General features: G+C 42.7%; 1 protein-coding gene across 7 annotated transcripts in view; it reads right to left on the bottom strand.

Annotated features, from left to right (window-relative positions):
* Nucleotides 1-24,969, bottom strand: part of dtnbb (dystrobrevin, beta b) — a 35,979-nt gene that overhangs the window by 4,974 nt on the left and 6,036 nt on the right. The window contains exons 6-18 of one of the 7 annotated variants that reach the window (XM_037072487.1): nt 22,787-22,872; nt 22,313-22,467; nt 22,080-22,185; nt 20,982-21,148; nt 19,440-19,564; nt 12,768-12,842; nt 7,641-7,731; nt 5,911-5,999; nt 4,672-4,785; nt 2,508-2,604; nt 2,166-2,186; nt 597-756; nt 369-458 (exon numbers count right to left, since the gene is read on the bottom strand). In XM_037072487.1, coding sequence (XP_036928382.1) covers nt 369-458; nt 597-756; nt 2,166-2,186; nt 2,508-2,604; nt 4,672-4,785; nt 5,911-5,999; nt 7,641-7,731; nt 12,768-12,842; nt 19,440-19,564; nt 20,982-21,148; nt 22,080-22,185; nt 22,313-22,467; nt 22,787-22,872 — 1,376 coding nt within the window. Of the gene's footprint in view, nt 1-368; nt 459-596; nt 757-2,165; nt 2,187-2,507; nt 2,605-4,671; nt 4,786-5,910; nt 6,000-7,640; nt 7,732-12,767; nt 12,843-14,291; nt 14,576-15,157; nt 15,265-19,439; nt 19,565-20,981; nt 21,149-22,079; nt 22,186-22,312; nt 22,468-22,786; nt 22,873-24,969 lie in introns of those variants that run through there. The other 6 variants (XM_037072488.1, XM_037072489.1, XM_037072490.1 and 3 more) reach the window with 6 other exon arrangements.

Genomic DNA, 24,969 nt, shown 5'->3' with positions numbered 1-24,969 from the left:
AAAAACTCGCCTCTCGCAAGACTTCAGGTTGCGACTTGAGCAATCTTATTACCTCACAAGAAGGTCTATTTCCGTAGGAATTGTTTCTGTAATACTGTCAGACACTTAGAATAAGAACCTCAACCTGTCAGTGGCAAAAACAACTTTGACAGTCATAGTTGCCTCAAAGGATTTCACTGTCACTGCTGCCTCGCTGATGCGATCTGCTGGAGCGATCCAAAAACTTTTGGCACGTGTAAATCAAAGGGCCCTGTTTTAAAGAAATACCAGAATTCCCCTTTAATAAATAACCCAGGAAGCAAAACGGTCAAAAAAATGGAACATAATCCAGATGATAAAACAGACTGAAACATGTGGTTTCAACTAACCTGAGTGGAGCTCTTTCACCAGCGATGACATTGTGTTTGTTATTGAGTCAGCAGCAACTAATAGATCATTCCGTAGATTTCTAGGTACACCTATAAAACAAGAGACACAATTTCTAGTCTTGCAGCTGCAATCATGTCAAAGTATATGAAGAAAAAGGCAGCCTAGAATCACTTTATTATCACAGGAAGTGATCACTAAAATATCTTCAGGTGTCGGCGCACTCTCACCCTGAGCAAAAGCCTCAAGCACGTCCCCTCCCACCCCGGCCAGGCAGTCCTGCGGCGTGTGGGTCGGGGTGGACCCAGCCGAGGTGGAGCGTATGGGCATGGGCATGGAGCAGCCTGCACCGTGACTGGGGGAAGAATGAGGGGAGCCTCCAGACTGGGACTGCAACACAAAACCACCCATTATAGTTACAGTAGAGAGAGTTTAACATACAAATGGAAAATAATATTGTTTCTCAGCTTAGCCGAGGCTGATAACGGCTAGCCAGGCTCTGTTTAGAGGAGCCACAACAGATAGAGATATAACATGAACATTTGTGAGCTCAGGAGGTGCCCGTCTGTCGATTTTGTCACCTTCGGACAGAGCCGGGCTAGCTGTTACCACTTGCTAATGCAAATCTAGACAAACTGACTGCAGGGGTGCAGCTTCGTATTTGCTGTGCAGACGTGAGAGTAGTATTGATCTTCTCATCTAACTCTAGGAAAGAATGCATATTTCCCAAAATGTCTCACTTTCTCTTCAAACTCAGGTCTAGTTATTCCACAAAACACATGGCAATGTGTCTAATTTTAGTCCTTTTTTAAAAAATTGGGGAAAGTTAGTCTTGGAACATGTTTATGTCTTCTGCACAGTGTTAACACAAAAGGACTAGTTGACCAATTACCAGGCAACTTTTTGGTGTTAGTAAATAACGCGCCATATTTGGTTATTTTCATGACATACTGGCTAATCTTCCATGTGCACACCTTTTTGTGAATCTGGGCTTCTGATAGAGAGAGTGAGAGAGAGTCTAATTAATCTTCACATCAACAAAGCCAGTTCTGGAACATTTCAGTGGAGGATGCACAGACTGCAGCTTTGGGGACACGACTTGGCCTTTTTTTTTTTTTGCCTCTAAAGATGACTTTTATTAAAACAAACACAGACACAGATGTGACCAAAAGAACTTAATCCTTACAGGGGACAACAAACAATAAACAGGGCAGGAAAAAAAAAAAAACTCCTGGAAATCCCAAACTGGCTCGCTGGCTGTACTCCGCAGTCTCTGTAGTGCACCTTTACTGCATCGAGCGGGTAATGAGAACCATGTGAGGGGTGAGCGACTGGGGCCTGCGCTGATACGAGAGATATATCTCGCAGAGAAATGATCGCTGTGTGTCTCTGGGACTGGTGCAGGCCCAGGTCGATGGCTCGAAGCCAGGCAGCAGATGGCCAGACAGGCTGCAGTCACATTAGACGGGAGGTTGTTAGCGCCGATGAAAGGAACAGGTCCTTGACATTTGGGCTAAGAAAAACACAGTTCCCTCAACTCGTTTGGGCCGAGGACCTGAGAAAACTTTCAAAGTTTGTGTCGCAGTCTGTAGATTTAGCTCTCTTTTGGCGCGAGCAAGGAAGCGGTGGAGTGGGACTAGATTAGGGTAACCCAGTTAAACAGCCTAATCCTGTTATCGTCCTAACATCCTTCTTAAATCTGTTATAAAAACTTCCTTCGATCACATCTGTGATTGGAGTAGCATTAAACTAAGTGCTGTGACTAGAGCCTTTACAAACTGAATTAAGGGGCAACTTACAGCCTGCTTCTGCTCCTCATCCTATCAGCCAGCAAAGGGGAAGCAGTGAGAGAGAGCAAGAAGAGTGAGAGCAACAGAATTAAAGTGGCGAAGGAGGAAGTAGAAGAAGGAGAAGGAGAAGAAAGGGATTCCTGCATGCACCATATGGCACATTAACATGACTTAAGAACACTGCAGGAATGTCTCGGAGCTAAAGAGTCAAACATGCCGACATCTCGCTTCATCAAACATGCAAACAAGAATCATGTCAATGCTAAAGAAGAATTTAGGACAAAGGACAATTCATTAATAGGCTTTTTTTTATCACACTTATAATCTTCTAGAAACGGGCGGTCGGTCTACCTTCAGCAGCCTCATGAGTCCTTCCAGCTGCACCATCAGCTCCCGTCTGCTCTCCTGCAGCGCCGACATGCGCCTCTCCAGCTCGTCCTTCCTGTGTCTGCAGCAGAAACAAAAAAATCAAGTTCTTTGTACGCAAGTCTCACAACACACACTTGGTGCATTATGTACAAGAAATATTGTTCTCCACAGACACAACATTCAGCATACAGGACCCATAAAAAGAAAGTCACTGATGCAGAAGTAAACAAACTTCTGTAATTTAACAAAGCAGTTACAGTTTAGGGAATCATGATTTTATTTAATGCAGATTTTCTCCCTGATGCCTGTGCAGATATAAGCTTTTGTAAGCAGTTTGCAAGAGGTAACATGAGTTGAATCAAATGCTACATTCATTTATTAAACAATTATTTGTTGAAAAGTTGCAACTGATGTTGCATGCTTGCAAAATGCTTTGTTTAATGATTACTGTGTTGTTTATCTATACATTATTTGGATGACTATTACAAAGTTACAAATGTTTATGTTTATGATTGCTTAATAAATGGTTTATTAGGCATTTAATTGTTTGTTGACAGTGAAATAATGGTTGAAAAAAGTTAATTAACTATAAATGTACCATCTGTATTTCTCTATTCGTTATTAATCTGCCATTGGTTCACTTAACACTGATAAAGTGAGATTTTTCACACCTGCTCATTCTGATACAATATCTGCCCCACAAGATGATTGTATTAAAGCCCTAACATTTCCAATTTTCTACAAAATCCATCCCACAAATGCATCATTTTGATTTTTCCCACCGTCCCTTTTCTAGTCTTTCATTTTACAGTTACCATTTACTCTATTTTTAAGGAAAACTACAGTATTGCAGCATAAAAACTGGCTTTTTTTATGCTCCACATTTAACATCGGCAGGACGCAGCTTCCTACTGGTCGACATTAATACTTCAACTTAAACATAAATAACTCTGATTTGCTGCAGTGCACCTGACACCGAGACATCTCTATGAACGAAAAATGATGAGCTGGACCGCTGAGAGCTTCCGGAGACGTGTACAGTTGATTAGCTATTCATTTATTGTGACTGTTAATCATCTTATCTGCATGAGGCCGCGTTTCTCAGTGCATACTAAACATGATCTCAGCAGCATCGCTCACTCTGCAGCTACGACATATTTACTGACATGACTTGGAAAATTTGAATTTAGAAACCTTTGGTTACTGCAAATATCTGCCCAGCTCTTTTCAGGTTCTGGCTTATTATCATCCTCTGGTGTTCACAGTGTGTAACTGCACTGTCAAAAACTAAACTAGCAATCGTCAGTCTGTTTGGATTTATCCCCTCAAAACCTCCCAAACCTCTGCAGACTGTAAACACCTCCGCTCTGCCGTGTGTCCCCGGGCTGAATATAGGCAATATCGGAGCCGTCCAGCCTGGCTTCCAAACACAGTGCACAGCCTGCCATGAAATAATTACCACTTGATAATATCCTGGTCTAAAAACCTGAATCACAAACAGGCTCGGTGAGCCAAAAAATGCTTCTAGACATGTTGGAATTAAACTGGGAGAAATAAGCGGTGGAGTGAAAGCATCCTCCAGTAATGAAAGCTCATTATCTTACAATTTAATTACTATGTTTAAAAAACAAACAAACATGTAATTACAGATTCCTGTGCATACAACAATCCTCTAAGAGCAACTGTGCTGTGGATTAAACTCCGAAATTCAAATCCTCTGCTTTAACTGCATATCTTCTGCAATAATTCGTGCCATAAAACATTATTCGAATATCAAATTGAAATCTTTGTCACGGCTATTGACCATAAACCCTGCTGCTGATTCATTATTCAGGCCAGACTTTGATAAATAGGGAGTAATTCGGGGCAACAAGTGAGGTAACGCCTCTCTTCCAAGAACTGAACCCATGGGGTCCCAGCGTCCTGCCAGCATGACAGATTCCCCCACCTCTGCTGGTGGAGCTAATTCAAAAGCATCCCCCCGAATTAGCGAGGCATTATTTCTACTTGAAGAATGAGTCTGGTCTTCATAAATACAGCAGCCCTGAAGGGATTTAACTACTTGGGCTCCTTAATATATGACTCTTTGTTCCTGCTGTCTGTAGGAGGATGCTCCTGCAGTGGTGGTGCTGAGGAGGGACGATACCTGAGGAGCCGCAGTTCGGTCAGAAGTGTGGGGTTCTGCTGGGCCTTCTCCGGGGTCGGCTGAGAGGCCTGCTCGTGCTCCAAACGCAGCCGCTGGATCTCCTGCAGGATCTCCCTAAATAGATAAGTTGGTAAATCAGTTATCTCGACATCAGTGGTGCAGGAAATACTTAAATTCTTCCCTTAAACTGACAATATACAATTTTTTTGCTTTGATGTTTCCTGAAGTAACTGCACAATGTAATGGCTGTAGAGGAACGACACCATCCGCATGTACACTGGTTCCCTACAAACCTCGATTTCACTACGCTATTCAGTCTGAGATTGGGCTCGTGTTTTCCTCGTGTCACATCACAGCACAAAGGAAGCGGCAGAGGAAGGAACAGGAGGTGTTTTCTCTGCTTGCTATCCCCAAGTAACAGTGGAACAACTAGAATAACTGAAACCTCTCCGCTGTAAAAAGAGAAAGAAACCCCCCACTGATGGATTTCTTTGTGTCAAATTCTGCTCCCCAGTTGATGATGTGTTTCCACTTACCGCCGGGACACGAGGCGGTTCAAAACCGGCATTCTTTTCTACTAGATCAGGAAGTAACACAACCTCCCATCTTATTAGTTGTTCTTTGATTGAGACTGTAGCCAAACTGCTAGCAGTAGCCATGTTGCTAGTGGTGCCTTTAGTTAACAATAGGAAGTCCCCACTATGAGTTTGTTCTCTACTCATTATCTGAGTTATTAGAGTAGATAATCTGAAAAGTGTTTCCTAATTTTGCAAACATAGTAGAGATTGCCTACAGTAAAAAAAAAAAAAATCTAAGCAGTCCTGAAACCTTATTTTGTTGGAAAATGTCCCCAAAATGAAGCTGACTGTTATCCCTGAAAATTGAGATGGATTTCGATCGTCTGTCAGTGTTTCTGTCGTTTGTCTTTGTCGCTCTGGAAGCGATCCCACTGATATCGTTCGCCACTGTCGTTGTCGTTATAATTGTTGTAGACTCTGCCATCCTCTTGTGATAACAGAACAGTTTATTTTTACATGATCTATTTTTAGTCATTGTTATAATTAGCGTTCTTGATGCTGACAGCCCGTTACTCTCAGCAAGGGTGACTAGTCACTGCTAATCTAAGAGGTCTGGTAGCAGAAGAAGAAAGATAGCAGACTTAATTAATACTCAAGACAAGTAATGTTACCTAAATAGATATGTATCCTATCTAACTGATGTTTAAATGATAATTCGTACCTGTTTTTGTTCTCCAGCTCGGCGATCAGCTGCCTCTGTTGTTTATTGGCATCAAAGTTGAAACCCAGGTCTGACGGAGGACACTGTTGCTGAAAAAAAAAGCAATCACGAAAACGGCATTAACGACAACGTGAGAGCGAAAGTCAAACAACAGCAGCTACCTTCTGACTGCGGTGGGCAGTAATGACTTTCTGCAGGAGACTTCTTATGTTTCTGCATGAGCAGGAGCCTAAGCTCACCGCAGCTTTCCTTTATCCCTCCACGTTAAGAGGCAGACAGCAAAGTACAAATCCAAACGAACAAATATGACCTTAAATGGACACTTTCAGTCAGCTGAGTATTTCTTTTCTGTTTTTCTTGCTGGTTTGAAGTTGGCAGGGTTAAGATAGAGGAAGGTGATTTGGCAGCATTTGAATCAGAATCCTTTAAACATCTGTTTGTGTAATGATAACTGTGCGTCCTCCATCAATTACTAGACCCGAAGAACAGAAGATAAGGAGTGCAACGCAATTCAGCCAGGTGCGTTTCATCAGCGAGCTTCTTCCAACGGCATCAAAACAGCTGTCATTATGCACGGCTGTGGCTATTTATAGCACCGGTGCATGAACCTGTGAACCAACAACGTGGTATTATCTCTTCATCATCACGAAATGTCAGAAGGACGATCAATGATTAATCTATAGAGCTCATATTGAAACAGACTCAGTCATTCACAATTCAGGATCAAATGAAAAGAAAATGAACTGGGGAATAACTTCAAATGAAAGGAGACATATAATCCCTTTTTTATTCTTTCCTTTCCATCAGTGTCTTATTTCAGTTCGTGTGCATGTAAATGGTCTTGTGAAGCCCAAAGTCCACACCAATGGAAGCTTCACAAAAAACACTGTTCCTGAAAACTTGCTTAACTTTTGCCCAGCGGCTAATTTTGCACATAAGAAGTGATCTAGCACAGCCGCTCTGTTGTTGAAAGGGACATTGGCACGGCTCAGGTGTGTGTGAGCTGACCAATCAGAGCAGAGTGGGTACTGAGGAGGGGGTGACTTAAAAGACGGGAGCTAAAACAGACACAGGGGCGAAGACGGAGCTGCAGCACTGTACAGTATGAGGAAACGGATGTGTTCTGTGAAGATTAAAACGTGTGACCCTATTCTAGTAGTAACCCAAAATAAATAAAAACGAAAATTTGCATAATTTGGCTCCTTGAAGTTTATAAATGGGCCTCCGAGTGACATTTTACTGAACGCAGAATAACGCAGTCAGTCAAACGTTGCGTCTCTCACCTCGTATGTTATGTAAACCTCATAATGCAGCACACATCTATTTCTAGACAACAAGTGTATGCGTGATCTGAAGTTTGTCCATTTTATATACCATTTAATTGTATGAAAAGGTGCACAAATGTTTTTTTGTGCACACACATCGTTTATACATCTGGCCTCAGGACTGAAATCTTAAGCGTTACTACTTAAAGGCTGTAAAACGGTTATAAAATAAATGCTTATCCCTCCCTTTTCTTTATTTGTCTTATTAAAAACAAAGTTGTTGTTTTTTTTTTTGCTTGGGTGTGCACAGTCTGACTTGTAAATGCAAGTGTGGTCTTCACACTGCAGCTTCGGCATTAAAGTCCTCCAGCCTCGGCGAAGCGCCTAGCAATTACTTGTCAGAGCATTAAATGTGAAATGCAGGTTGACTAAAGCCCACCACGGGACGTCGGGCGAGACACTCACTGTGGAGTTGCCCGCCTCGGCTGCCAGGCGGGCAGCGTAGCGAGCGATGAGGCGGTGCTCTTCATCTAGCCGGCTGGGACTCTCCAAGACACTGCCCAAAGTCAGATACAGAGGGAGAAAAAAAAAACATCACACATATATACATGTGAAGAGCTCTTATGTAAGTAAAGTCTATACAGTCAGAAATGATTATGTAAAAACTTCATAACTGATGTGACCTTTGTATATGACACTTGGCTTCGACTCCACTGTTGATAGACAGTCTGAGATAATTGGCCGTAACAATGAATTCAGATGAATAACAGAAAATGCAGCTTGCCAAATGCATTTGCAACTCTGCCAACGCCTGTTTGAGTCATTTCATCACCGAACTGCAAATGTCAAATAAGGCATGAGACTTTAAATGATCATGGGTGTGGCATATGGTGTGGACAGATGACGGGACATATGCTGTCCCTTCTCAGGCAGGCGCTTCCGCAATGAAGAGTGAAGGAGAGCTGAAATGGTGCCGGACGCTATCCGACTGGAGGAGCGAGCGAGCGATGATTAAGACCATTAAACCCAATCTGGCTTTCAAACTCTGCTGCATCAACAAGCACGGCCCCCGCAGCTTTGACTACCCGGGGCCCAAAACACGCTGCGAAGCCGGCCTTTTTTTAACAGCGTTCGTGTTAAAAATCTTATCTTTCTCGAAGCTGATAAAAAAAAAAAAAAGAAATAGAAGAAAAAGCTGTCGGCGTGATGATTTAATTCGAGCTGCTACCTCGCTTGTGTCGAGGGGTTTCTTTTGCCAAGCGATGATATCATAAAATACTCTGCGCGACTTGTTCCAAGATTGTGTCAAAATACATTCAGCGGGTCTGCACTGGAAAAGGCCACTCCACAAACATGTCAAAGCACTTGTTCTGCATAAAATGTTGTGGGTTTTTTTGTTGCTTTTTTAAAATGTTTAAAGTTTACAGTCTCATTCCCAGGCCAATGTACAGAACGAGCCTGAGTTTCTTGTAAGATTAAAGTAATATATTAATGCACGTCAGGGAGCTGCTCGGGTTGTCTCAGGGAAGGCTGTGACCCTACAAGGTCTTTCGGAGCTGCACCGCATGTCTGGATCTCCGGGTTATCAGTAAAGAAGCTGCCTCCTGACTCCACTGCTTCATCAGAGAGCTTCCTGGCTCCACCTGACGGTCCGTGCAACATTTTGGACAAAGATGCATGAACCTCCTTCAAGCGGCCCTGAACTGGCATCTTTCCCGGGCTTCTTTCATTTCAACCACGCATTTGAAGATACCGTCATGTTTTATTCAGACACAGTACCTCAAAGAGCGGTCCTCCTCCTATTTTGGTTAGAAAGGTGGAGATTCTGAAAAAAACTTTGTGTTCTGAGGCCAGAAAGTCAAATTAGTGGAGTTGCAAGGTGAAAAATGCTGCCAAACTAGGGACAGCAGTTTGAGACGTCACTTGATATTTTAAAGTTGACTTTGGGACAATTTTAACTGTGTTTGTAGCCACAATACTATAAACTGGGACATACTGAGCCCTGTTAGTGGCGACCAGTACAGGTATTTTAAGCCCAAACATTATCTAACACACTTTTTTTTTTTGCTAAACCTAACCAGAAGTGAACCTAATTTACAAGTGGGGGACACATAATTAAGAATTTGTCACAAACAGTGTTTCACAGAGTTTACATGCTTCACCCTAACTAGACAACTTATAAAAACTGTGACTTTTTAATGGAGCCTGGGGCTGATTTTCTGCCACCTGAAAATTACCGATGCGTAGGTTTTTCCTCTGGAGAACAGAGATCTGGTCTCCACGAAGCAAACAAAAGCACATTTAAAACACTGGGTGTAAACGGAAAGGCAAGATCGGATTGTAATTCCAGCTGTAAATGGGAAGAAAAGCTAATCGTTTTGCAATATTAATCTTTAGCTCTACTCTTACATCTTACATTTCAATCCTCTTCTAAATCCTTGAACTTATCTCTTATAATAATTCAGATATTCCACTGGTTAGGATTGCACAGGTCTGATTCAATGGATCAGCATCAGCAGTGATAACAACCTCATTAACTGTATTTGATATGGGCCGTGATGTGACTGATCCACATTAAACAGAGTCTCTTTTATATAATTCAGTGTTCCTGCTATTAGTTACTCTCATCCAGTCACGGCGGAGTGCTGACTCATGTTTTAGTGCCACGGTAATCCCTGGCCTTATGTTACCTTTCATACAAATTACCTTAATGAGCTCCACACAGAAATGAAAAATGTGTTGAGAGGAGAGAGGACTGGCACGGGCTCGCACTCGGCAGTGACAGACACTCAGAACCAGCATCAGCATCTCACACATTTAATATTTAAAGCGTAATTAAACTGGATTCTGATTAAAAAATGAGCCTTATGATCCGATGTTATTCATGACTTGTGAGTGTTGTTTTTTTGGGCTTTTAATATGCTGTTTCTCCTGTTTTACTGACAATTTTGTACTTAGGTTGTCTTTAATAAGAGATCTTGATCTCAATGAGCAGGCTGATTAGGTTAAATTTATAAACATCAAGTTAATCCAAGTTAACACATTTATCTTATTTTGCATTTATAAGACCTATCAATACATCTAGTAGATCATTTGTAACACACTTTAATGTAGTTTGAAGCAAATATTAGTGAAGACTGATGTATTTTTCGACATATATAACCCTCACTGTGGGCAACCATCAATGAAGGCTGGTGTATACATAGATAATGAATGACAATATAAGAAAACGCAGCTGTAATAATCAGCTTGGAGTCTGAATATAGATGGCAACATGTTATAAATTGGTAACAAAACATCATCCTTTCTTTCCAATTCAGTGGAAATGAAAATCAATGAACATATTTAATGACATTGAATTATTTCCCAGCTTGACTTGTTCTTATCAGGTTTATGCTGAAGTGACGAGGCTGACAGGGTAAGTTTTCTCTGCAGGTAATGATTCCAGTAAATGTTTTTAATCTTAACTTTTATTTTAAGTATAAGTCCCTTCATCAAATATTTCAGGAGCTCATACATCTTAGATATCGACCGCTCCTGAAGGAAACACAAACTGTTTCACCACCAGCTGAATCACATTTTTGTCAATTCGGAATCAAACCTCGTCAGGCTCAGGACAGCATTCCTCCTTTTTTTCCCTCTTTTTTAATTGTATCTTCTGCCGCCGCGGTTCTGCATGACTAACAGGTAATAAATTGCGATTCGCCCTTGGAGGACCGGGCTTGTGTTGAGCGATTGTCTGTGAGAGAGCGAGGTGGGAGGGAGCAGATGCCATGTCAGCAGAGCAGACAGTATCAGAGAGCCGACTGTGATGGAGGCTGGGAGCACCACACGCTACGGTTTTTCAAACGGACTGACACACAATCCGGAGCGTGCCTCCTCTCTGATAAAAGAGTGGAAACCTGGAAGGGTCAACAAACAGGGACAGCGCTCGGGCTTTCTGAACTGGAGGCAGAGCCACAAGGAGCTCTGCATTATTCAGCAGCAGCATCTTTGACTCATAGGCCCTTCATGTGAGAGCAGGCAGGCCAGCGCCGGGTAATTATACAATAGATTAATATTTACAAACCAAATGTGACACAGCGAGAGGCTGGTAGGAACTGGCCTTCTGTTCTCTGCAACTAAGTGAAGCCTGCTCCCTCCCCTCCTCAGTCAACACCTTATCTGCCGGTATCCACACTGACTCTCAGCACAAACTATTTTGGAAGCGTCACGGCGGCTTAATGCACAATTTCTGCCCTAAATATGGCAGCTTTGCAGTTGTTACGCCCCTCCGAGGCAACGGTATCCTCTGTGCGTGACATCTTCCCAAAGCAGCTCTGACTCACGGAGCAAAATGTCAAGACAAAGGTTATCGGGCTTCTTCATTACTGCCACAGTGAGACAAACCTCAGGAGAGTCGTCGGCCTCGGTCATGTACATGCAGCAGCACGTGATCTCCTCCACTGACCTCCACAGGTCCGGATGCGAGGCATCGTTCACCGCCTCGGGTGCCCCCTATCTTGTCAGCTTCCTTCCAAAACCTGCCTCTGATCTTGATACTGTCAGCCCTCGGAGACAGGGCTGCACAAAATGTTCACCTCGGCAGAGAAAGTATTGACTAGATTTTCCAGGGGAATCTTGCAGCAAAGGTTAGATAAATATATCTTCTTCAGAGACGTAAAAGGAATTTTGCAGATTTTTTTATGTTCGGGCTTGCTGTGATGGACATTTTTTGCAGTGTGCACGCTGCCCTTCAGCTGCCCGGGTCCTTGCACTGTGTGATAACCCAGCCCACGAGAGCGCAGGCTTCATTCAAAGCTCTTCCAGAATCTTTAGTCTGGATTTGAATCAAACACCTGATCTTCACACCCGCACCTCCACTCCCTTCCCCGCGCCAGACGATGATGTCTCTTCCCTTCTAATGTGCCACGGGATGTCCCTGAGCAGTCCCATTTTGCACAAACACAAATTGCCGGGAGAAAAAAATGCGATGGAGAGGAGCGAAAGGAAAAAATAAATTCAGCCATGCACAGACCTGCAGGACACAGAGTGCAGATACATTACAGCCGCCTCAGAGTGCTCTCCATTATCGGATTCATAACAGCAATGGCTCATTTACCGCTGTGAGTAAATACTAATAGAAGTGGCCTTTAACTGAAACGAGAGGACAATTAGGCTGCTTTCGCGGAGCCCTCGCCAGCATCTCTGTTTACGCGATAAAGCTCCAATTCTATCACGATCTATTTGTCAAATCAACCCTTTAAGTAGGAGCGCTCACATATTCTTCGTGACAGCGTAACAAATTTTCATCTAAAAATATACTCACGAGGGCAACGCTGCTGCTCAGATGCAAGGAAAAATAAATAAATAAATAAAAATGTGTGTCAAGTGCGAGGGAACAAATAACATCTGTAGTCTGATTTGCCGCACTATTCTTGTCATTTCCCACTGATGAGAGAGCATCTGTCACCCGTTTCTGCGTGAAGTATTTTTGCGTGCGTGCGTGTGTGTGTAACTAAAAGTGACATCGTGTCAACGCTGAGGCTCATTCTGAGGAATCATCAGAACAATGTCTTTCAAACAAAAGACCGTGCCTGGGTTAGTGCTTACCTTTTGGTAGGAGTGGGTGCCCCGGAGGACATGAGCATTGTGTCGTTCATGTTGTTGGCCACTGGTTTCGGCTGACTAAAAGACAAGATTAGAGGTCTTTAATGCTACGCTGCAGAGGCCTGTGGTGCTCGTCACCAGGGAATGGAGCAGAGGGCATTTGCATTTTATTAGTAATCATGAATCAGCGATCCTGACTGCAATTTAATCCAACTGTACAGAGGAGGATAAAAGAGGAGGCGGGCGGGGATCATAATAAACTACTCAGCGTGCCGCACAAAACAGGCAACATGTTGTACTCGAGTTAACTTAAAATTGTCGGCAAAATAATTGACTTTTCCGCAGAGCAGAGACTTAAATGTTTTCGGGGCAGTTGGCTTAAACCTAATTAATGGGAGCAGGAGCAACAACCGCAGACAAGGAATCTAATTAAGCTGGAAGTCTACAAAAAAGAGAAAAAAAAATGGGAAAGGTGACATTGTGGGAGGCAATCTGCGAGGGTAAACAAAGTGATGGGGTCCATCTGGCGGCTGAATCAGTGTCGGGGCACCGAAATCCCCCGGACCACACAGTCTCATTAATGGAATCAAAACATCACTCTCAGGTGATCTCAGCGTTACACCTCAACCCCGGCGCCGCAAATAGCAGCCACTCACGACGGCGTTCGATCCGTCTCTCCTCCATCTGCACCGTCTCTCTGTAGTTATCGCCCCCCCCCCCCCCCATCCTACTGTGACCAACTGTTTTATTTAAAGTGCTCATTATCACATCAAGAAGGCAAAGGCACCAAAACAGCATTGTGTTCTATTATGCTTATTTGTCCAATCAGCATTTCTTCCCCCAAAAATCAAACTATTTATATCCACGCTGTGCAGAATACTGTTATCAGCACGAGCCACTGAGAGGCTTTTTTTTTTCTCCTGTAACAGCAAACACAGTCATCTATTTTTTTTCCCGTGGATTATTTGTGCAGCTGAAAGTAAAAACAGAAATAAGAGAGCAAGAGAAAGTGCATCATTTTTACGGGGGAGTAAAAACAATTGGCGGCATTATTTGTTCACACAATTCCCATATCCCCCCTCTGCATTAACGTGGACGCTCGCCGGGGCTCAGCGTGTTCTTTTTTTAAAGACACACTCCAATTATTTATCACTTCATACATCTGAATCTCCCTCAGGACCAGCCTAACAGACTCAAAGGAAGATGCATGAGTAATTCATCAGCCCTAATTTCTTTTTTTGTTTCTTTCTCAGGCCATTTGCACAAACACATTCCCCCTTCTAATTGTTATATCCCAGGCACGAAGACAACAACAGGGGAAAGGGGGGAGAAAAAAAAAAAAAGAAAAACAGCTGTCACTACACGAAACCCTGCACATGCTGCCTCCTCGTCCTCCTTCACAGACGCACTTCCGAGCCCGTGGGAAGCGAATGTTTACCTCTCATTTAATGCTCATTATGTCGCAATAATCCAACCCAGAAGGTTGAAGAGCTCCAGAAAGAAGAGGCATCACACACACACACTTACCTCTGTGAGGAGAGAAAGCACCTGTCTGGCTGGCAAAATACATCCAACCCGCCGCTGTTGCCAGATGCCTAATCTGCCCTCAACTGAGCAGGCGAGCATCTCAATGTACTACACTGCTGCTGTCTCCAAGGAAACTCGACGGGCCACGTGACTTTATGACGACGTAGATCTCTCTCTCTCTCTCTCTGTCTCTCTCTCTCTCTCTTTCCTCGCCGTCTCTCTCTGAAGCTCTCCGCTCTGACTCCGTCTCTTCACCTCTCTCTCTCGAAACACACGAGCACACGCTGGAAATCAGGGAAAAATGCCATTTGCTCAAAATACCTAAATTGCAACCTCTTCACAAAAAAAACCTCTCATCCCTTCCAGGAGAAAAAAAACAAACCCAAAACCGGCCTCCTCCGCAGCCTAAACTACACACACGCATTTACATATTTCCCTCTTACCTTTAGCGAGTTACATAAGTCAAAGCTCTTCACGGCTATCCCTCTATAAATAATCATCAGTCCCCTTTTCCAAGCACACCAATAAAAAAAACTCCTGTGGAACAGCAGGGTGCAATACCAAAAAGAAAAAGAGCCACCTCTTACATAAAAGTATTTCATTTGCCTCTAAGAATTTGGATTAACTTGTTCGCGTCAGTTCACTCGCTGAAGGAATGATGATTTAAGGACGCGCAGTCCAGCCATCCAGCCGGTGCCTCAGAGGTCAAAATTTAGGCTCTAAGAGATCAAAGTCTGCAATGCGCTACGCCTCGTGCTACCTGCGTGCGGTGCATGACAATGTGCCACCCTGATCCTTGTACTTGGCAGCTGGCAGGGGTACAAGGGAAAAAATTAAGTCTGCCAGAGCTTCTCACACATATTCACCTTATTTTCTGGTAGACGCATGGCCGCCTATAATAACAAGAAGCATCCTCTCCCCCGCTTGCAAAGGTGCCCCTGTCTACCCCGGAGGGACTGTCAGTACCTGGACCCTAAGAAAAAAAAACACCCAATGGGGCACACTCAGGGAAAAGTGACTTTTCATGCCTCCATTTAATGACATTGATGGAATTTGCATTGACCCAGAGAGTAAGAAAAAAAAAAAGATGTAAAACAGAGGAAATGTCAAGGGATTTCTGGGGATTATGTAAAGAGTGGGGAATTGGTTGCTAAATATGATGAGAATTCGAGAAAGACGCCTATTTTCGAACTCGTGAGCTATTTTGGAGTCTCTTGGAAGCGCTGCAAAGTCTGGAGGTAGGAAGTCGTCTCGCAGATTTAAAGTTCCTGAGACAGACGGTACAACCCAAACCTATAACTCCTCTCCAAAACACAAATCCCCGAGAATCTTGCTGACAGTTTGAGTGGGGTGGTGGTGGTGGGGGGTGGAAATTCACAGCTCAGCTCGCTGTTAGTCTTTGCTTTCAGATGCCAGTAAATATTTCAGAATAGCTACACTTTGTCTTGAGGACGGTGCGGAGGGGCTGGGCAAACCGGGAGACTCATGTCCATTCGATTTGGGAGTTCGGATCAAACCTGACGCTCTACCCTGATTCTGCCATTATTACTCACTCATACTGGCGCTTCGTCAGCCTCACAGACACACACACACAAACACACACACACCTGAGAGAGAGAGAGCATGCTGATGGATGTCTCCTGGTTCACAACATTAAACAACACCTCTTCACAGACAGCATTCATCAGGATTGGCAACGAGCTGCACTATTTTGAGAAAGGCACATTTCTCTCTCTGTTCTGTATCATCAATAAAATGAAGTCAATGCAGAATAAAAATTGGAGGCTTGGCAGTTTTCCTGTGACTAATTATCTGAGGGGTTTCCAGTTCGAGGGGGAAAGATTTTGCGTAGCCAGCGGGGAAATCAACACGGGGAATGGTAGGGCGGAGAAAATTACTGTAGGCTCTTCAGCCATAAAGTCTCTGAAATTGACCGTTAAACAAATGGAAGTTATTCATTTAGTGCCAGCTCTTCCTTAAAGCTCGCGGATACAGAGAGTGAACAAAAATTACAACTGGCGTGTGATCGATTATTTGAATTATGCTCACTTGAGCCGAGCGTTAGATAAGATGATCGATACCGCTTTCATAAAGAAGATGTCTTCTTGTTTCCTCTTGTTCCAGAAGCATTTTATGTGCGTAAGATGACGAAGAATCATTATGAAAAGATGCAATTTTGGTTCAGATTTTAATCTGTACATATTCTCACGTGTCTGCCTGTTACGTGAGATATAATATATCAGCCTGCAAGCTTTGGGTGTGCTGCCACGTGGATTTCCTTGCCTTTTGGAAAGAGAACAGCTTGCTTTTATCTCGCTGTTTGGAGCATTTAGAAGCTAACCATCACCCGGCTCTGGCTTCATGCTGAACGGACGGACATGAGAGTCTGTTGATCTTCTCATCAAACCCCCGTATGAGCACGTATACAGTTTTTGTCTTTGGAGAGATGAAACAAAAAAAGATATAACAAGTTCATGAGTGAGCTTCAGATGTGCTGATGGGAGGTTTTTGTGACTTTCTAGCAGAGCCAGATTCCTTGTTTTCATGCTAAACTAAGTTTAACTGTGTACTGCTTTTAGCTTCTGAAGGAGTGCTCTTGATGCTCTCGTCCTTTAAATCTCAAACTATGAGTCATATACAGGACTAGTAAAAAAATGCTTTGTGTCCACAAAATGGCCTCTTTTCATTGTCTCTGGATATGCTTTGCCAGAAGAAAACTATTCTGTGGTTTAAATATGAAGGCAATGAATCTAAAACATAGTTGAGATCATCAGTGTTGGATGAAATCATATTTTGAACTGCTGTCACGTTACAAAAAAAAAAAAAAAAAAAAACATCTTTTCATGATGACCACACACAATGAAAACAGAAATGCTTCTGGAAAACAAAAATACATGTTTTTCCACCATCGAAGATGAGTACTTTCCGTAAATACCTTTTCCAGCGTCAAGCATAACAATAGAGACGGAGAGACATGCGACAGGTCTCAGGGGTCAACAGTCACATCCATTATCCTAAAAGTCACTGAACACACACACATAGTGCCACCAACCTTAAAAGGCCATCTCTGAGAGCATGAGAATGCACTTAATGCCCATTAAATTCTGAAAGGACACAAGATGTTCCGAGAATTTCTTACCCAAAACTTCCATTTCAGAGATCTTTCACAGATAGTTCCTAAACTAGCAGGTTCGGGTCCTTCTTAAGAGTCAAAAGATAAATCTGAGGGATAATAAATGGGAGAAGTGATAATAAAAACACAGACGTCTGCCAGAAATCTGCATTTTGGGGCTTTTCTCTAATCTTTACTCTTGGCGAAATATTGGGGAAAAAAATACCTGTTTGTGCTTTGTTGGGTTTAGTTTAAAGAAGAAACGTCTGTGACCAAACTAGACCGTGATTTTTTTTTTTTTTTTTAAAAAGGATTTGTTACAGGATAAGTTCACCCATAAATGAAACTTTCAGCCATCATTTCATGCTCATTTTTGGGTTAATTCATCCCTTTATCTGAACTAACTAAGCTAATAACCACGTATCTATATCTAATCTAACATTCTTCCTGACATGTAGAGGGGTAGAGATACATAGTATCTGAAAAATATCAAAATACTCAGAATTTAAGTTACACACAGTAACTGACTTGATGTACCGTGTTCACCACCGTGTTCCACCACTGCAAATCACTAATATATACTTTCAAAGTATAAAAAACATTGCAACAGCAACCTTCAGTTCATGGAAAAATCATTCTGAAGAAAACAATAACAATAAAATGGACTCTGTGCTATAAAAATCCCACATAACCAAAAGCCCCGACTGGACAGAACTCAATATTTTCAGGGGGCATCCGCCATCTGAGATAATCAACCTCGTAAAAAAATAAATAATAAAAAGAAAAGAAAAGAAAAAGAAAAAGAAAACCCTGACACAGATTACTTCTCACCGCGGACACTGGAGAGGCATAATCCAATGCAGTTTAGCCACAAACGTCATTTTAATCAATATTAATCTACTTGTGTGATGTAATTTCATGCTACACAGCCTATACCGCCCGGGCTAATCCAATCGCCTCATCTCTCAGTCAGAAGAAAAAACACATCCAGCTCGACGGTAGATTCTCCACGTTGAGATGAATTGTAAATTTATGCAAATGCAAACTTCATCTTAAATGCATAAGTTTGGGCACAATGCAGAAAAATCCTCCACCGCCAGCGGGGAGAGGAACCGGCTGCGAGAAGCGACTCAGAGACGACGGCGTCTATCAGGCGGTAAAACAGGAAATCATGTAGATGCATTTGTACGTTGTGTCTATTTTTCTTGGCATTCGCCGCGCTAGTTTCCTCCCCCAAAAGATGGAGCTCACTATCAATTACTCACTGACACTTGCCAGCAGCAAAAAGCATATACAGACAGCTTAGGTTTACGGTCGTGACTGGAATGCAGAGCAGGATTTTCGTTATGAAATGTGCCATGACAAATGTCGAAAGCTCAAATGAGAAAGTTGAGAGATTTCCCGTGATCCTATCAATGCCACGGACGAGCAAAAAAAAAAAAACAAAAACATAAATCAACTTTTTATAATCTGAAACATTATTAGATTTGGTGGAGGCCGAAAGCGTCAGAGGTTTCCAGCGCGGCGGTGATGCAAAAAAATATGAAGTGACCTTAGCGGTGGGGACTGCTGTGGATGTATCTCTGCGGTGGAATTGATTATGGAAATCGTACGATTTCTCAAGTGAAATGTAAATGACTGTGCGGGGTTTAAGACAGCAGCAGAATATAATGCATTTCCTGTAATGATTTCCATGAGCCCTCAAAGCCCGGGGATGTGAGATTTATACCATCGTCCCCGTTCCATTGCCAACAGACTGATGAGGACGACTGCGCTGTTAACGGCTGAACCTGCGCAGTATATCACCATTTCCCGCGTTAGCGAATAATCACGGGCCTGACGCCTTGGCGAGATGGCACTCGATCAGTCATGGAGTGACGGCGAAATGGAAAGATGGAGGCAGTTACATGACAAGAACAGACTATAGATCATGAGCACGCTGGGCCTCGCTGCGCTGTTAATCAACAGATCAGCTGGGTCTCCCTCATTAATGACACAAAGAGCGGTAACAAATGCTTGCGGGTTACGTCACTTACACAGTGTGGGTGAGTTCCTGTGGCCTCTCAGCCTGCTCGGGGAACACAGGATGCGGCGGCTCTCCGATGGGGACGCAGCCGAGGGATTTACTGATGGCGTGGCTCAGCTTTTTGGCCGGAGACTTCTATAGGGGAGGGGCGGGAGAGAACAGAAGCGTCCGTCACCTCGCGTCGGAAATAGTAGGAAACAGTTTCGAGAGCTCGCTTCAGATGTGAATTTACATAACTGGGTCAGCTGTTTGTTTACTGTGTCAAAAGCGTGGATCAGCAGTCAGTTGGTGCTAATTCAGTGAGTGCTTGTGTCAGCTGCTTCACAGAAATACAATGCAAGGAGTGCATCATCCTGCGTTCATGTCATCTGAAGAGTCTGCTGTGTAAGAGTTCAAAACATGGTGCATAAACAGCAACAACATTGCATTTGACTGTCATAATCTTTGAAGCAATTTAGGGTACACACATATTAAACACTGAAAATAGAGTTTCCAAATATCTTCAGTTTTCCAGATATTTATTTTCAATGACCCAAAAGCATTGATTATGTGTATACAAAGGACTGAAATAAAAGGGCCAAGTATGATCCAGATTGTGAGCTGATCTGTCATGTCATTAATTTTGTTGCATTTTCCCAATTATGTTTATTTTTTATTAATTTTGCAGGGTTTTTTTCTGTAAGGGAGGTCCACTGTGTTAGCTTGATGGCTTCTTGACCTCTTCTGACACATCTGTTTTCTCTTTACAAACTGGATTTTATGTAATTTCATGTATTGTATTTAAAACTGTTGAATCACATTAAGTTCACTTGTAAATAAATGTACAATAGGGAAAAGAAAAATTCTTTGTATTTAAACAAAAAAGTTTGTACAGGGGAGACTCAGCCGTGGTCTTGCTCCTCTAACCATTTTTACTCTTACAGCAAGGGAATTTGGCAGCAACACTGCCAGCTGATCAGAACAGCAGTGGATGGGAAATGCTGCCAGAACCGAACATAACCGGTGGTTCTGAGTGCTGGAAAAACCAAACAAAACGTATTTCAACGACATCACAAATTTGTCGCAGAAGTAGGAGAGAATCCAGAGAAGATTCATCCACCTCACCGTCATGATAATTGTCACAAATGTTTCTTCTTATGACAGACAGTGTTTTGTGTTTCATGCGCTCGAGCATGTAATTTAAGTCCCGAGGCTTCGTGAACAGTCATTCGTTCTCTGTGTGAAAACCGAGCGGAGCTGGGAATTGGATTTGGGATCCGGCGCCTTTGACTTCCCTTGTTTCGATTTATAACATAATGATTGAGCTTTGGGGTTGATGCGGCAACGCGGCGAATTCAATCAATACAATTTAATTTTCCAAAATGAGTAAAACCCCATAAAATCCCTCTTGGATGGCTCCAAGAGGGGACGGGAAATGTAGGGAGATGGCTGAGTGGTCTGCCGCGCCGTACAATCATTCCACACTGTCACAGAGATATTGACTTTTCGGATTGTTTAGAGAAGAGAACAACGTGATGCAAAATCGAGAGCGATCGGGGGGCTTTCGCCTTACCCAAGACGAGTGCTCCTTCATCTGGTGCTGGTTGCTATGGGGACCATTTGCATGGCCACGCCAGAAGCAGCTCTGACAGAGCTGGTAGCCATGGCACTGTTGGCACCGATACCGGAAACCCATCATGCTCTCGCTCCGGCAATAGGAACATTCCACCGGATGGAAGACTGAGCAGGGAAAAACAACAACAAGGAGGATTTTCTGTCAGAGACGTCTTTGCTTATGGAGTCACGAACACAAAATCGCTGTGCACAGTTAGTTTTAAAAGGAATAATACGTGACATTCTCTGCATTTAAATACTCAAATCCTGAGAAAATCTGTCATTTTATTCAAGCTGGATGTTTCATTGGGTTGTAGTTGATGTTTCATTTCAGTAGCAGTGGATCTTTATTTTGTCATTCAGGTTTAGACTGAACCCTAGGAGAGTCTGTTTGATACATTTTATATATTCACAAATGTAGATTTAGTTACATATTGATTAAACCCTCCTTAAGTTGATTTATTTTAATAGATATTAGTGTTTTTCTGCGTGTTTTCTTCTTGTTTCTTTGGAATTTCTATGACATGTGTTCAACAATGATCACGCCTGGTTGTCATTCACAAATGTGACATAAGGGTTAAAAAATAAACTCATGGGGAAGCAAGGGAAACAGCCGATGATGCGAGAGTGAGAGAAGAGGTTGGTGAACTAGCTATTGATTGTAATGCTCACTTTCGCTCCTGTAAGCTGCTATAACAAGTGAATTTCGATGTTACTAACATGGAAGTCTTGTCTTATCTTGAGTTGTGGGTGCTCACTTTTCTTTTTCTCACTGTCTTTCGGATCAAATTCTAATATGTGTGACCGGTCTTTCAACCCTTTTTCCATCACTTCTTCTGTTTTTTAGCGATCTAGGTTATTCAGATTGGTTAAAACTGTGTCCTGAGGCTGTTCACACGTCTAGATTAATGGTTATCGGTACAACAAATCATCCTCACACTAATTCATAATGTCTTTATTTTCCTCTGAAGCTCCAGTATGTGGACATATTCAGGTCAGTGGACAACATCCAATCTTTCTTGAATGTACATTATTCAAACATAATAGCAAATCTTACCATTTTCAACATTAGCAAGTCGGTGCATGAGTGGTAGCCATACGAGGCATTGAGGAGGAGGATCTGCCATCAACACATCCAAAAACGTGTTCAACATGATCTTCTTCTAGATACAAACACATAGACGCATGTATTAAACAAGACGTGTAAATGTTTAGAGAGTTAAAAGAGGAAGAAGAAGAAGAAGAAGAAAAAGAAAGAAAGAAATGGTGTGTTGAACATCCTTATCATACCTGCTGAGGGAAGCACGTCCGCACCGAATGCTCCGTGTATCCAAAAGACGGGCCCTCGAACACGGCTGTGGGGAGCTTCAGCACCTCCCTCAGAAACTGGTCGAACTTTGCAAACATCATGACCCCACTGGAGTCTGAGATCTGCGAGAAAATATCTGAGAGGAGGCAAATGTCACATTATCATTCTGAGCAAAGAGAGAGAGAGAGAGAGACTTTTGGCATTTCTGTGAACGTGTGTTGTTATTGATCCACAGCCGGCGCACAGAGTTAAAAATATGCTCGGCTGAGGCAAATTAATTCACTCTGCATCCCTGTTCCAACAGTGCCCCTGTGTGTTTAACTCGAGCAATTACCGTCTCAGGTAAACGTGGATGAGCACAGGCGGCCATGACATCGGAGTGCAGGGAAAACAAAAATCAAGCACAGATTATGAAAAGCTAATTTTAAAAAGCGGGTGCTCCGAAATGTACTCACAGCGTAGTTTGTCCACTATTTTCCCTCCGCACATCGTCGCCAGCATGGCTTTCATTGAGAAAACTGTCAGCTTCCCGTGGCTCTCACTGCAAGATGACAGAAAAGATGTTTTCAAATCAGAAAACAGGTCATAGTGAGAGTTGACTGACTTTAATGAGTCTTTAAGAATTCTGCTGAGATAAAAGGATGAGTTGACCCCAAACATTAAAAAGCAGTCATTATCTACTTTACATTATTTACTGCTGAGACGTAATCTAAACCCACACACACGTCTGAGCTGCTGCACCCACTTCAGATGGGGTGACGTTTTCAGCTTCAAAAAGGGTGTAAATAACGTGTTTTTCAAATATATTGGATCTCCAGGCTTCCAGAGATTTGGTTTTCGATGGAGAAGCTGTATCGAGCCTCTCTTTCCAGTCTTTTTGTTTGCTGAGTAGATAGCGATGGAAATTTTATCAAGAATTTGAGCAGAAAACAAAGAAAAATATCCATGTCAAACATAAAACGCAGCTATGTGTGTGCCACACTCCAGTTAAAAAAACAATATTTCAGTGCACTTCTACTGTTGCATCCATGAGTGTTTAACTGTTAACTGGCATAAATCCTGATCTAAGCCTTTAAAATCACAGATTAACACAGCACTGTATATCAAGGTCATTAATAAGCTGCCTCGAGATCCCTTAAAATCTTCAAAACTTGCCATGGGAGACGGGCTCTTTCATTTCAGATTCATTTAGCTCTGACTTCCGAGCAGAGGTAAGCAGAGTGCATGAAAGCTCCTCTGCCTAATTCAGTTTGGACCTCAGGGACAGATAGCGGAACAGCTTCCTGTGATCGCAGACAGTCATTTCCACGAAGTTTCCCAGAGATAAGGCAGCATGAGTAATAAGTGGAGAGCAGGGCCCACAGCGGCCTCGTGGATCAAAAAAGTAAAAGCGAATGAATGGGTCAATGAATGGACGGGGGCAAACAGCCAATCAATTTTCGAGCACACAAGGTACAATAATGAGAGAGAGCTTTTACGGTCAATAATAAACCTCCGGCACTCCGGGAGGCACAGCGTCCGGGGGCCTTGAGCACAGAGCAGACGGCAGGAGGAGGGAGAGTCAGTAAAAGCATCACCAGGGATACTGCAGCTGATAGGGACGTTTTAACACAGCACACCCGCCTATCTGCTGCATGAGAGGGAAAGCACGCAGATGTGTGTTCGTTCCAGCTTAGTGCCAAGATGTCTGAGGCCTAAAACCTGGCCGGGTGGATTGTTTTTAGAGCCACAGCTACCGATCGAGGACAGTAAGGTCATGCGCTGCAGACGGTCTTGTTTTGGCTGATTTCAATAAACATATTTATGAAAGGATTTGGCATTTTTTCACCTCAGTTTCATTCCGAACAGTGTGGAGGGGTCTTTAGAATTGCGTTTAGACTTTTGTGTCGTGAAATAAAAGGCTAAGCCTTCATTCTACAGTTCTTAAATTTCATTTCCTAACAGTTCTGAAGTTTTCTAGAGAGAGAGATGCATGTAACCATGTATTTTGGTACTAATAATAGGCAAAACAGTTCATATTATTCATAGCAAAGCTGCAGATGAACCAGTTAGTTTCTAAAATATCAGAAATCAACGAAAACTTCCCATCACAAGTCTGAGGAGGTATTGAGATGTCTTGTTTTGTCTCACAATCGGCCCTAAATTAAAGATATATAACTTACTTTAAGCAAGCAACAACTCTCCGTATGTAAGAAGCTCATGTTGATGCATTGTTCCTTAATAAGTGACTTAAATGTTTCAGCTAAAAGTTAAGTAATAAGAATATTCCTCAAACTGCTGAATTCAAATAAAACTAGCCGAAAATGTAAAAGAACAGTAACTTGATTCTAATGTCTCAGAGACATGTTTCATTGAGATGTCAGACTATATGATGAATCTGTGATTACTTGCGTTCATACAGCTTAAAAAGTGATTAAAAATGTGTCGCCTTAACTGTTCGGTCAAGAAATCTAGAAATATTTATGTAACGTTTTATGTTACCGGAGATGTTAAAGGACCAGAGGGCATTATGGGACGTGTTATGACGCTGTGTGGCTCAGTTGCATTATGGGTCCGAACCGACATGGCCGCAGATGGCTTACACATGGTAGTCGCCTTTGAGTTGTTTTATATTCAAGTATAATCTTTGTTGATATGC

Source organism: Acanthopagrus latus, chromosome 16 (assembly GCF_904848185.1).
Source record: "Acanthopagrus latus isolate v.2019 chromosome 16, fAcaLat1.1, whole genome shotgun sequence".
In the NCBI taxonomy this organism is placed as follows: Eukaryota; Metazoa; Chordata; class Actinopteri; order Spariformes; family Sparidae; genus Acanthopagrus; species Acanthopagrus latus.
Note: the sequence above shows the minus strand (reverse complement) of the source record. Positions and strands in the feature narration are given on the sequence as shown.